At 20.5% G+C, this 14,453-nt stretch overlaps 6 protein-coding genes across 6 annotated transcripts; 2 read left to right on the forward strand and 4 right to left on the reverse strand. All coding sequences in view use genetic code 6, as the record gives it.

Moving 5' to 3' along the window:
• Window positions 1-2,804: 2,804 nt before the first annotated feature.
• TTHERM_00361850 (transmembrane protein, putative) lies at window positions 2,805-3,656 on the forward strand (the record flags this gene model as incomplete). The annotated part of the gene is made up of 1 exon (XM_001007395.1): window positions 2,805-3,656. One exon carries the CDS (start codon window positions 2,805-2,807, stop codon window positions 3,654-3,656), a length of 852 nt encoding a protein of 283 aa, XP_001007395.1.
• Window positions 3,657-4,570: 914 nt separating this feature from the next.
• TTHERM_00361860 (serine carboxypeptidase family protein) lies at window positions 4,571-6,310 on the reverse strand (the record flags this gene model as incomplete). Its single annotated transcript, XM_001007396.1, has 2 exons — window positions 4,571-5,730; window positions 6,070-6,310. 2 exons carry the CDS (start codon window positions 6,308-6,310, stop codon window positions 4,571-4,573), a joined length of 1,401 nt encoding a protein of 466 aa, XP_001007396.1.
• Window positions 6,311-7,559: 1,249 nt separating this feature from the next.
• On the forward strand, window positions 7,560-8,798 carry TTHERM_00361870 (hypothetical protein; the record flags this gene model as incomplete). Its single annotated transcript, XM_001007397.2, has 2 exons — window positions 7,560-8,000; window positions 8,061-8,798. 2 exons carry the CDS (start codon window positions 7,560-7,562, stop codon window positions 8,796-8,798), a joined length of 1,179 nt encoding a protein of 392 aa, XP_001007397.2.
• Window positions 8,799-8,999: 201 nt separating this feature from the next.
• Window positions 9,000-9,914, reverse strand: TTHERM_000361879 (hypothetical protein; the record flags this gene model as incomplete). The annotated part of the gene is made up of 3 exons (XM_012795460.1): window positions 9,000-9,236; window positions 9,289-9,703; window positions 9,748-9,914. 3 exons carry the CDS (start codon window positions 9,912-9,914, stop codon window positions 9,000-9,002), a joined length of 819 nt encoding a protein of 272 aa, XP_012650914.1.
• Window positions 9,915-9,916: 2 nt separating this feature from the next.
• On the reverse strand, window positions 9,917-10,834 carry TTHERM_00361880 (CLASP amine-terminal protein; the record flags this gene model as incomplete). The annotated part of the gene is made up of 1 exon (XM_001007398.3): window positions 9,917-10,834. One exon carries the CDS (start codon window positions 10,832-10,834, stop codon window positions 9,917-9,919), a length of 918 nt encoding a protein of 305 aa, XP_001007398.1.
• Window positions 10,835-11,197: 363 nt separating this feature from the next.
• On the reverse strand, window positions 11,198-12,944 carry TTHERM_00361890 (hypothetical protein; the record flags this gene model as incomplete). Its single annotated transcript, XM_001007399.2, has 4 exons — window positions 11,198-11,241; window positions 12,448-12,577; window positions 12,685-12,713; window positions 12,776-12,944. The coding sequence occupies 4 exons, from the start codon at window positions 12,942-12,944 to the stop codon at window positions 11,198-11,200; spliced, it is 372 nt and encodes a 123-aa protein (XP_001007399.2).
• Between the last annotated feature and the right edge of the window lie 1,509 nt (window positions 12,945-14,453).

The following is a 14,453-nucleotide window of genomic DNA, read 5'->3' on the forward strand; positions in this document are numbered from 1 at the left end:
AGAATTTATTTTTAACTTAACTATTATTTCAGATATCCTTTGATTTTATTGGGTATTCTGCTACTAAAATTGGGTTTAGCTATGCTTTAAGGGGAGAAAAGATAACTTTTAAAGGTTTTTTATTTTGAGTTTCGATTGTTCTAACTTGATCGATTTAATTTATTTGTTTCTTGTAGGAGTAATGCTAAAGTCAGAAAAGTAAATAAGCTGCACTATAAAACGAACGACTGTAGTACGTAATTCAGTTAAATGAATTTGCTTTTGAATCTTCAAACAAAATAATTTGAGTTAAAGTTGTTGTTTGATTTTGGATTTTTGTTTTTTATTTAGTTTGTTTGAAGTTTAAAAGAATTGTTGTAGAAATACTTTTTAGTTTACTGAAATATGTAATTTAAGATTTAAATTTATTATAAAAGTATATATATCAGTCAAAGATTTTTGAATATTTGTATCGCTGATTAATCAACCAAGCTCTTTTGTACTGTGGGTTCAATATTTCGCTGCTTTCTAGTTAAAAAATTTCTATTTTTCAAAACTTATATCTGCTGATTCTTCTTTTAGCTTGCTACTGTTTCTTATTTCTAAAAATTTATAATTTCTTTTATTTCTAATTAATTGATTCGATTTAACTAGTTTTTAATCTAATTATCACCGCTTAGTTTATAAATTATTATAATCTCTCCTAGCAAGCAAGTATAAATAGACAAATAATTAATTAATTTATTTATTTATTTGACAGATATGCTTTATCAATTTACTTCTATCTTAATTCGTTTGTTATTTCAATTTTTCGAATCTCTTCCTAACAATTTCTTTTATTTATCCTCTTTTACTCCTTAATTTAAAATTTTAAATTGTATCTATCAATTCAATCTTATATAATTACAAAATATATTAACAAATATTTATAATCTTTTATCTCTTATCTCTCCTGCTTGCTCAATATCTTCTTTTACAAAAATATAATATCCTTAAAATTCTAATCTGAAGAACATTCGTTTCAATAGTAAACCAAAATGTTAAAATTAAGTAAACACTTTTTTCATAAAAATCTCCAAAAATATTGACGATAAATATTATTTTTCATGGCATAGAAAGTATTTAAGATAATAATTAATTCATTTGATTTTTTGACTTTACTTAAATGAAAAGAAATAATGAATGAATAAATAATAATTAACCTATTTTTAGAAACTATTTGCGAAATCTTTAAAGAAATTTTTTAATTTATTATAAAACTAATTAGAAATTGGAATTATAACTAAAAGAGATTAATTATTAAGATTATTTTTATAATAAAAAATAATGAAAAGTATTAACTATATTTGATAATATAAATAATATTTTTGAATTTTTTATCTGATATTATCATATTGTGTCTTCATCCTTTATTCATTTAATCAAATATTACTTTTCAAATTTCAAAAAAATAATCAGGATTTTTTCAATTTTAATTCCGCTATTAAATCAAAAAAATACTTAAAAAAATTCAAATCTTTATAAGACGATTATTTTTACTTTAATATCATTTTTATAAAAACAATTCTTACTACTAAAAACTCCAATAAAAAAAACAAAATTCTATTTTAACAAACATCAAATCTTCTATAAAAAATATTTTAGTATTTTATTTCCTAAAATTAAAAGTCTTTGTCATTTATTAAATTTGAAAACTCTAAAAAGTAAAATTCTATCTAAATCCTTTTATTTTCCTTTTTTATCAAATAAAATAAGAGGAAGAAATTGTGATTAAAATGTTTACTATTTATTTATCAAAAACAATTTACCTCACTTCTAAATGTATTTTACATACTTATTTAATAATTTATTAGTTTATAAAAGTTATAAAACCAATTTATATTATGTGTGTAAACTTTATTTTAAACAATTTATCAAAAAAATTGAGTATTTTAACTTGTATTTTCAATAAATATTTAATTAATAAAAGAATAATTAATTGACGAATATAAATAAATACAAATTTCAATGATAAAATTTATCAATAAAATATTTTCATATTTTATGAAAAACCAATTCAACCCATAAAAGAAAACAAAATAAATATATTTATGTATTTTACAGTCTGAATAAAAAAAATTTGAAAAAATTTAGAGCAAATAGAGATAAACAAATAAACCAATTACATTAATTATCAGATAAATAACAAAAAAATAATTAATTTAAATCAAAACAATAATATTTAATGGTTTAAAGACATTCAATATTCTAATTTATTTATTTATTTATGACAAATAAATATTAATTAATCAAGCAATTATTGAATTTTTTGGCTTGTCAAATATTCTCAATATATATTTATTTGTAATTTACATAATAGGTATAATTTCTATTAAAATATTTACAAAAATAGTTTTTAATTTAAATAAAGAATACCATTTGTTCAGAATTTAAAAACATTTGAACAAATATTTAATAAAAATAGCATTAAAAAATTTTAATTTTAGTAAATGACGTTATGCACTTAAAGATAAATAGTTATGACATCTCTTTAAATTTCTAATTAATTACAAAAACGTATTTATTGTCATATTTAATTTTAACTTCTTGCAACTATATTTTTAACTAAAATAAATTTAAATTTTATAATAATAGAAAATTCTATTGTAAATTAGATTTAGAGAAACTCAATTGCTTTCTAATAAATTTAACACATTTAGATTATATAAATTGAATTTTAATGCATAAAATTGATAATTCAAAAGATAATATTGAATAATGTTTATAATATCTACTTAATTATTATTAATAAGCAAATAATTTTTTTATAATACTTTTCAAAGGATATGTTCACGAATTTTCTTAAAAAAGCTGTATTTAAAAATACTGTTGAATAGCAGATAAAGGCTAGTTTCGCAAGTTTAAAAAGTGATTAGAAAGCAAGTTAGATTTCATAGCAGAATTCTAATAATTAAAATGGAGTTTAGTAGACTAAAAAAGGGCAAGAATTAGTTTAATAAGCAAAAATAATTTAATCAAGAAATGACATTCCTCATTTTACAAAATAAGTGAGAGAAAATTATGAAAATGATACCATTTCTTACACAGAACCAATATAAATGAATATGCTAAGAAGAATTCATATACGTGCTTAATTTAAATAATTAGATGAAATTGAACATAGAGATAGATTCATTAAAAGGATGGAATACTTGAGCACAATGTTTCCATTTTTCAAAAAATACTATTTTGACAAAGATGATCTTAATCTACCAGATGACAACGAATATGTTTATGATATAGAAAAGATTAAATTAAAAGATTACATAAAAGACCTTTTATTCAAGCCTGGCAAAGTTGATGAGAGAGATTTATTCCCTTATTTCATGATTTTTGGTTACTTATTTGTTTTTGGTAGTTGGTTCATTTGCGATATACTTATCTTTAAGGTCTTCTATACTACTGATGAAATTTTAGGTATTGATAAAAACAAAAAATATATGAAATCTCAATTAAAAGGTGTAGAATATAATATGGAAATCATAGAAAATAATACCAAAAACCTACTTTTAGAAGAAAGACAGTAATATAAATTAGAAAGCATCTTAAATGAGGTTAAAAAGCACTCTGATATATCTAAACAAGCTAATGCATCAAATTCAGATAATAAAAATATATCTCCTTCTTAATCTCAATGATATTAAAAATGGCAACCCGACTAAAAGAATATAAGAAATAAGTTCTTTAACTTATCTATTAATTTAAAATATTTAGATTTTTAATTTCTAAAAACGCTATTTTAAAATATTATTTTTATATTAATTTTAAAAAAGCAATTTAATTAAATAATTGAAAAAATTTTGTATGAAAATATTTTTTATTTGTATTAAAAAATAGTTTTAAATAATTAACAAATCAAAATATTTAACTTTTATTTTGTTTTTTGTTTGTCTATTTGTTTTGATAAATTGAACTTTATTTGCAAAAAAATTATCATACTGTAAATTTTCATTTATTAAGGCTCCAAATAATTAAGGTTCAATTTTTGGAAAAATAAATGATTTGAATGAAAAGAGCTTTTAAAGTTTTATTTCTTTCTTTTTTTTTAATTTCAAAATATTAATTGTTTTTTTTATTTAAAGCAAAAAAATTTGTTTTGAAAATAAAAATAAAAATCATCTTTCTACTTTTAATAGAATCACATGTAGATCGATCAAATTAGTTCAGATATATAAAAGCAAAAAAAGCCTGAATAATACCTACAATTCAAGTTTTACATAAAAACTTATTGAGATTCAGTTGACACTATTGATGTATCCAGTCAGCTGAATTTTAATACCGTTAGCAAGAGCTTACACAAAATTTATTATTGATTTTAGAAACATAAATAAATCACAGTAGGATGATACATTTTTATAATTAAAAATTAAAAAATTAAAATAAAAAATATTTTTAAGTATAATTTATCCTTTAATTTAAGAAAACTTTTAAAAATATAATATAAAATTTTATTTAGTTGCTTAATTTACTTTTTAAAATATCACAAAACTTTTTTGTAATAAGATTGTTCATATAAATATATTTATTTATTAATTTATTTTACAAAGAATATTCATTGCTGATAAATGTTTTTATTTTCATCTTTGATAGTTTTTGAAGCTTCTAACTAAAGAGTCTAGCCTACAAATGATTCGATTAAAAAGCTAAGACTTTCAGGCTAATCGTATGGTGCTTGGTGGCCAGCATCATATACAATAGCAAAAGTCAAAGTATCAAATGATTTAATTTAACCAATTTCTTTTACTTGGCCAAATGGAGAAGTCATATTAAGATCTAGCATTGGTAATTATGAGAACTATTACTTTCCATACCATTCAAAATTGTTGATAGCATATTAAATACCTGGAGTATTGACTTTAATGTCATTATTTCCATTGTAAATTATTACAGGTAACTTTTATTCTAGAACATTTACAAGAGCTGGAATACCATTAGGTGCAAATACGTCATGCTTTAAAGACAAGTAAATATAAAAGCTAGAGCTATCGAAAACGAAATCTTCGTCGAAACCAAAGTTTTAAATATATTTTTAGCAAAATTACTTTATAAATTCGTTAGGATAAGGACCTGTTTTATAATTGAAAGGATTTTCTAAAGGAACCAATCCATTCATCATAAATGTTTACAAAGCATTATCGTATTCATCTGCTGCTTCTTCATACATATTTTTATCTAAATATTTTTTCATTTTGATTAAAATTTTGCTAATTTTTAAGTAAGTGCTGTGTGAGATGAGTTTATTGTCTAAGCCGAATTAACCAAGTTGATAGAGCTAATGTTAGGGATCTAATAGAGGATTACCTATTGAAATACCTTTAAGAGGAATTTTTAAATTTCCTGTAATTTCAGTTTAATTATTTTATTTAAGAATCTCTGCAGCAATATTTGGAATGTATTTTCCAGCATAGCTTTCACCAGCAATAAACAAAGGAGAGCTATGATAAATAACATCACTGTAACAGCCAGATGTGTATAAACTAAGAAGTCCTTTATAAAATTATTCTGCTACTTAATCTTCGTTAACTGGATTGTATTCATCCATAGCGGAACGAGAAAAACCTACTGCAATAGGTTAGTCGATATAAAGCATGTTGTAGTTTTGAGTCCAAGAATTAGGGTTTTATTCAACAACCATTTCATTGCTTTTATTCAATACTCTATAAGGACCATTTTCAAAGAAAGCTCCATACATACTACTTGAGCCAGGACCTCCTTTATTAATTAAATTGTTTATTTAAAAAAATAGTTTTATAATTTTTTAAATATTTAAAATATTTCTTCTACCAAAATTAAAGATAAATAATCGCAATAAATAAATAAATTAATCTCATTTCTTAAACAATTTAAATATAAATTTAATAAAAGTAAAATTATTATTAAAAAAAATTTCATAATTTAAAATAGAATTGTAATTTATAAAATTAAATTCATATTTTTAACAATATCTAAAATAAAATAAATTGATTGAATAATTTTTTCTCAATAGATTTTTTTAATTTGAAGTAAAAAATTTTGAAAAAAGAGTAAAATTGAATATGAATTATTTATTACCATTTAACCAGATAAGGGTAGGAGCAGCTGCTATTTCTTCTGGTGTAGTTGCATTTTATTTAGAATAAAACACAAAGGCTAAACCAGTAACACTATCATTGAACCCTACATCTAGGTAGCCAGTGTAAAAAGTATGATTAAGAGCATACTTGTCTTAGTATTTATTACATGTAGTATTTCTGCAGCTAGCAAAAGCAAAGCAAATTACTAATAAGTAAATTATTTTTTCTGATTTGCTCATTCCAATCTCAATTTTCTTTAATTTATTATTAAATAATTATATTATCTTATTATGATGCCTTATAATAATTATTGACTTTATAATAATTTTGGCAATCTTTTTAATATGATTAGAAACATTTCTATTCGAATAGAAATTAGGGATATTCTTTTATAATATGCCCATTTTGTGTTGCAATTATTTTGGTTAAATGAAAGAACTACTTTCAATACAATTGTAATAAAAAAAATCACTTTGGAATCATCAAAATAAAACATTTAATTTGGTAAAATTATTTTTAGAAGATTAAAATAAACTAATAAAAATTGACAGACAGACAGAAAGAATATATTTATTAATATATAAATAGTCAAATCTATTTATTCATTTATCTATTTTCAATCCTAAATTTGATATTTTATGAAATGAGAGAAAGACTTGTTATACTCAAATTAATGAAAATTAATTTAAGATTTTATTTACTCGTTTAATCTATTATAACTTTATTAGCATAACAAAAAATATGTATTTAAGTAAAATGCCTTTTTAATTTAGAATAGGTTATGAATACAAATTAATATTAAAGAAATTTAGACATCAATTTAGTGTAAAAAAAAATAAGATTAAATTTTTAAAATCTTATTTAGAAAGTTAGTTTTTTGTTAAAAATTCATGGAATTATTGAATATTTTATTTGATTGTAAATATATTAATACTGTATTCCCTCACCAATTATCAGCTCAGAAATGATCTCTATTAAAGATGATTTATGAAATTTAATTACTTTGTTTATTTAAAAATTTTATCATCAAAACAAAGTCTGTATTTAATATTTATTATTAATTTAAAAATTAAAAATTGAATATTAGTAAAAAAACTAAAAAATATATTCAATTATGATAAAAATTTTGTAATAAATAAATAAATCTAATTAAGAATTTTAAATTAAATTATAATTTTTGAAAATAAATTACTTGCTTTTAAAATAATTTGGCTCTATTAATCTATTTCTTAAATTTTTAAGAATTTATTGTTTACGATAATTGATAGCATTTGAATAATTTGGCTCTATTAATTTATTTCTTAAATATATAAGAATTTATTGCTTACGGTAATGAGTAGCTTTTTGAATAATTAATTAATTTTTTAAGTAGTGTAAGAATTTATTTCTAAGAGAAAAAATGATAATTTAATAATTAACAATAAAAACAAATTATTAAAATAAATTCAAAGACTAAATAAATTATCAAGAGTTAATAATAGTAAGTAAATGAGCAGATCATTTGAAGCTAATTGTAGCGAATTAATTAAGTTTAATTATAAAGAAAGAAAATTTTTGTTGCAAGAAATATAATTTGGGAAAGATATCGATCTTTACTGCTAAGCAAATGCAAATCTTTTAAATATTCTTAACAGCCACAACAGTGAGAACAGCTCAGAAAATTTCTACTAGCTATCAAGTAAAATTACTATAGAAGAAGATTGTAGTGCTTTCTTCAAATAAATATAGCAATAATATAAAACTATTGATAGATTACTTTAACGAAAACTCCATGTGCTGTAAAATCTAAAAATGAAAGGAGTTGAAAGATATAACTAATGGTAATTTACAAAGGATATAAAAGTTGAAGTAAACAATCAAATTTTACATGAATAAAATATCTTATTATTGAAAGATGCAAATATTCAAATTGAAGAGATAAATCCACAGGTAAGTTAAAATATTTAATTAATAGTTTCTATACTAGATTATTATTAAGAGTTGATTTAGAACAAGCTAATAGAACATGAATTCTAAATTATAATTATGAATCCTTTCAAAGTCAACTTAATCAAGCTCTAAAATATTTTTCTTGACAATTTGAATGCTCTATTCTTTATAATTGTTGGCTGTAGAAGTAGAAATTATAGTGTCAAGTCTAATATCTCAGATTTATATGTTTTGAAAAAGGAACTCCCAGACATTAATATATAGATTTTTCAATTATAGTTAACCTTATCTGCAGCATTTAATCATATAAATATGGATTAAAATGAATGTTGTTATTGTTATGATTTATGTGATCCGGGTAGTGATGGATATTCAAGAGTTTTATTAGATTTGAATACTTATTTTTCAAAACTTAGAAATCTTAAATTAGATTTTTCTAGTTTAGAAAAGTTTGAACGAGTTATAGGTTTTGTAGATTTTGACATAAAACTTAACTGTGAAAAATCATAACTCAAGATTTATTGTAATTCAAATATTAATTTTTTCAGAGATGATAGACCTAATATGTTAAGATTGAGTTAAGAATTAAATGATAATTTCATTGATTTTGATGAAAATTTTATTGCAATTACTAACTTTTTAAGTAGTGATTTATTATTTGTGGATAAATAGTATGAAATAATAGTAGAATAGTAAGATTAATTGATTATGAGATTAGTAATTGTTAATAATCTTCAAATTAATAAATATTTTAATCTAAGTCTATACAAATTAATGGTTGATTTGTTCATAGATTGAATAATTACTTTTTAAATTTATATTATAACTTACTTTATATTTTTTTTATTTTTTGGATCAAATTTTATATTAATTATTTGGTTTATCAGAAGATAATTAATTGCTTTTATTTAATTTTTATATTTATTTATTTATTATTCTTTTTACTTACTGTAAAATAAAAGTCTTTATTAATTATAAAAATGAAACAAAATTCACTAGTCAAAATCGTTATAATTAATATTAACAGATTGATAAATATTTTAAAAATTAAGAAAACAAAAGACAATAGGGTGGGTGAATAAATTATATTAGCTCTTTAAATAAGTATCTCAAAAATTGTTGGAGACTAATTTATTTACTTAGTAAATGAAAAAAAATAAATAAAATGAGAAGTTAATTATTTTTTTATAATAAGTATTACACAAATTTATGAAGGCTTACTTACTTAATTATTTACTAATTTAATAAAAAATATAAAATGAGATTAAATTATAACTTAATTAATTACTTAATAGATCTATTTGATGGATTTTTTATAATTAATCTAATTATTTTTTTAATGCATAACTATTATTTCTTTTATTTCTTTTATTTATTTATTTATATATTTTCTTGCTTAATGAAAATACTTTTTTTAGTCCTAATCAATTTTTTTTAATTTCTAAATTCCTTGAAAAATATCTGCTTAAAGATATTTAAAAAAATTCATTCTTTGCTTTTGAGTAGATAAAAATGTAGATTTTTGTAATTTTAAAAATATTGAGTAATTTATTTATTTATTTTTTGAAAATAATATTTATCTCTTGCTGTCTAATTAACTAACTAATATTACTGATAGTTGACTAATTGGTTTTAAAATAGTTTTCTTAGAATGATAGATAGACAGAAGATTAGATAGATAAATATATATTGCAGTTATCTAGCTGATTGATTTGTTTATTGTTAATATTAAAGTCTCTTTTCTTACTTAATTATTTGATTTTTTAAATTAATTGAGGAGTTAATTAATTTTTGAATATAAGTTTGTATATAAATTTATTAATTTTTTCTTAATTAATTAAATAGTTAGTTAATATGTCTTCGTCTGATAACGATAAGATCAGATAACAAATTACATATATTTTATTAAGTCATGTTCAAATTTGATCTTTCTTTTTTTAAGCCAAGAAGTCTCTGAAGGAGGGCTTTGAATCATTCTTAGGTTAAGAAATTGCTTGAATAATTTGTTGTTGTTCAGGTTAACTTAAAGACGAGAAGGCATTGTCTCCCTTTTATTGATGAATTGCTTGGCACATTTCTTTGGCTAGCTTTTTAAGGAGAGCTCTTTTACCTTCAAGACATTTGGATAGAGTTGCTATTAAATTATTGTAAGCATCAACACTTAATTTATCTATATTGTGCTTATTCTAAATGATAATATTGTGCAAAGATTGACATGCTAATTCACAAATGCTAGCATTTTTGTCGAAACACAATTCGCTTAAACCGCCTAAGTTGCAATCAAAAAGAGCTTCATCGTTTTTTTCCATTTAGAGAATGGCATTCTTAGCTTCTTGCTTCAAAAACATCTTATCGCTAATTGCCTTATCGAAAAGCTTTCTAAGAATTATTGGAATAGCTTCTGGCTCTAAAGCTGATAATTTGTTAACTAAAAATATTTCCTTAACTAAAAGGAGAGCATTTTTGCTTAAATTAGAGCGAATAGAATCTATTAATGCGATCACAAGATCAAAAGTCTTTGGAAACACTTTAGTGATAAAATCCTCACTACGGAACTTATTTAATGCACGCAGTTGATCAAGAGCAGTGAACTGAGCTTTCCAGTTATTTGAATTACTCAATTCTCCCTTTATATCAAACACTTTTTGTTTGTTTTATTCGTTGACTTCATCAATCAACTCATAAACAAATTAATTATTCTAAGGCAAATCCTCAAAGGTAATGTAAACTTAAGAAGCTGAGTTTGAACTGCTGCCATCATTAACTGCGTTTGAAGAGACATTCTAAGTCATCTTGAGATCTATATTTAATTCTTCCTTTACTTACTATTCCATCTTTTTTGAACTGTATTTTCCTATGTATGTATTGTTTATTTAGTGCTTATTTATTTATCCTAACCTTTAATAATTAATTAATTAATTAATTTACAAATATTTAATAGATTATTAAAAAAACAAATGATTGAATGAATGATCAATACATAAATAGATTGAATGAATTATCAAACAAACAAACAAATAAATAAATAGACTCAATTAATAAATTCATATAAAAATATGTAAATAAATAGATAGATAGATTGATATTTAGAAAGAAAGAAAGATAGATAGATAGATATCCTTGATATTTTTCATTAGTATTTCTAGTTCTTTTTTCTTTGTAGTATTTTCTTAGAATCTCTGTTAGTATTTGACACATCAAACTGCTAGTTGGTAATTGTTTCTTATTTAATTTCTTATTACTAAATAAATAAATATTTAAATAATTTAAAATTACTTAAAATCTTAGTAAATTCTGAACAATTTGTATGTAAATATGAAAGAAATTAACTAATGATTAAAAGAAGTTAAAATTTGTTCAAAATTTACTTTTCTATATTATTTAATCCTTTATTTATTTATTTCATTCATAAATTTATTTTCGAAACACACATTTTGAATTTTACATTCAGATTAAATAAACTGGCTGAATGACTGGCTGGCTGACTCTATAAATTTTGATTTAAATAAAAAAGTGCCCATTTATTTTTCTTTAAAATATGACATGCAAATCAATTATTTAAAATGAACTTATATGTGATAAAAAGAAATAAAATAATTTAAATTTATTTATAATAATCTTCAGAAAAGAATTCAAAATTATTTAAAAAATAATAAATTAAAAACATCTTCGATATTTAACTAATAAATTTTTTTTATTTAATGTTAAAACTTATTTGCATATTTGAAAATTTCAAAAAATCTAAAACAAGTTTTGTATTTGTTATTAATGATAGATAAAATTAACAATTTTTATAATAATTTAAATTGAATTTCAATACTATTTTACTGTAAAAGCAGCATCTGGCAAATCAATACAAATTTACTTCTTAATTATTTGCATTTTTAGATATTAATAAGCCTTTTTAGGCAAACAAGTAAAAATAAAGGCAATCAAATAAATTGACATATATAAAATATTATAGAGGATCATAAAATATAAGTAAGCTCAATAAATATAATTTAAAATTATAAATAATATTTGAAAATTCTAAGGTTAAGAAAATTATTTTATATTATCTTTTGAATAATAAATAAATAAATTGGTTAATTTGAAGTTTTTAATGATGTAAATTTTTAATTATTTTTTAAAATAACTCTTTCTAAATTTTGAAAAGTTTTGAATTAAGCAGAGAATGTTAAAATCACATACATAATATGTATTTTAAAATACATTTCTCTTTTTTATATTTATAGATGAAATATTTTAATTATTATTTTAAGTAATTTGTTTTTAATTTTTATTAGTAGAATAATTAGTTAATTAATTAATCAATTTATTTTGTATGTTATTTTGTTTGTTTGTTGTTTATGCAGTTTCTAATTTTAATCTAAATGGTAAAAAATTTTTTGTTATTAGTAGCTTTTTATTCATTTTTACTAAACTTATATTCTTTTAAAGTCATTACTTGAATTATTTAAAGCCATTCTTTGTTTATGTGGACTTTCCTTTTCAACTTTTTCTGGCTATTAAGTGTTCTTTGGTGAAATTTATTTTTAATTTTGCTTCCAGCTATTGTACTTTGCATTCATTTATTTCTAATATTTTATAGAAAGATAAATACTAAGGTTAAATGAAGGCTTATTCAATCCAAATTAAAATAAACTTTGGGTTGAAATCATTTAAAATTAAGTGAAGATCTTACTTCGAATTTTGAAAACTCTGTGCAATAATCTATTTTATATTATAAATATTATTTTAATAAGATTTTGTTTTAGTTAAAAAAATATTTCTACCATCAAAATTTTCAATATTTTTCAAAATTTCTATGTCTTTCTCTGGTTTATCTGATTTAAAATCTGTTATAGGTACTTTTTATTTGCTTGGTTCTCTATTCATTTGTAGTGGCATGTCTAAAAATTTAAATAAATCATTTTTTTTGCTGCGCTCTATAACTTGTTGCATATATTATTATTAAACACACACACTTTTATATTTGAATTTGAATGAATTAAAAGTACTTAAAAATTAAATATATTTTGAATAAAGAAAATAAATCAATTTTCCATAAATTTTACCAAAATACTTCTTAAAAAATATTAATTTTCTTAAATAATTGATCTTATAAATACAAAATTCAGCCATTTATTTTAAAAAAAACACTTAAGCAAGCATGCTAATTAAAAAGAATCAAATTTATTTTAAAATAATAATGAATATTTTGCAATCAAGATAATTAAGATGATTAAAAGCATATAAATAAATAAATATTAAATCAAAATGAATCAAATTTTAATCACACATTACACTATTATTTTTATTATGTAATCATTATTATTAACAGTTTTTATATCAATTTTGTATTATTTAAATATCTTTAAAAGTAATTAGCTGAAAATGGTAGGTTTTAATTGTTTGTTTGATAAGCCATTAAGGGTATTTTTCTTGCTTTGAATATTTAAATTTACATATTTATAAAAATATTTGAAAAATGTCTATTTTCTTTGTTCAAATTATTTTGTAATACTACCTACTCTAATATTAATTTAAAGTAGAAGTAATATTTGGAATACAAAGAATTAACAATAATTTTTTATAAAATTTGATATTGTCAACGTAGTAATTAAATAATAATATATTTTAATATAATAAATTAACTTAAATAATCTCAACATTTCATTTAATTTCAAATTATCATTTTAAAAACAGGAAACAAATAATTAATAATAACTTATTTTTTTAATATTAATTTAGAGAAACTCTTAACATATATATGATTTTTGGCTATTATATTCAATAATTATATATATGTTCATTCAACTGTTTGTTATTTGTGGTTTGATTTTTAAAAAATTATAATAACCCGAATTAAAGAAAGAAAGAAACTAAGAATGATTAATTATTATTAAATCCAAATGACAAATAGAAATTTATCACGATAAAAATAGTTTATAACCTAATATTTAGTATAAAAATTAAATCTTTCTTAGAAATTTTGTTAGTGAATTCAATATCACTCTTTGCTAAATTTTATATTTTTAAAAAGAAAATAATTTTTTTATCCAAAACTCAAATAAAAAAATCGATTTAAAATTTATAATGGAGATAGATTACTTACTTGCTAATCGGTTATGTCTTTGATCAATAAATAATTTTTTATTTAAAAACACCTGATTAAGGTAGAATATAAAAATAGCGATATTAAGAAGCATCATTTTTAAATAAGAAAATAAATAATTAAATATTGATCTTTATTGATTTATCATCAATTTTTTATTACAATTTTTTAAGTTTTATAATTCTTACTCTTAAATTGTATTATTTATTTTCTTTGTTTTTTTTTGATAAAAATAGAACTAACTAACTACTTTAGTTTTTTAAAAATGGGACATAACTTATAAAAAAAAGTGTTCAACTTTTGCAGATTACAAGGAACAGTAAAAAAACTTAATAAAAGAGATGATGTACTTTTTT

Source organism: Tetrahymena thermophila (assembly GCF_000189635.1).
Source record: "Tetrahymena thermophila SB210 genomic scaffold scf_8254813, whole genome shotgun sequence".
NCBI classification, from domain to species: Eukaryota; Ciliophora; class Oligohymenophorea; order Hymenostomatida; family Tetrahymenidae; genus Tetrahymena; species Tetrahymena thermophila.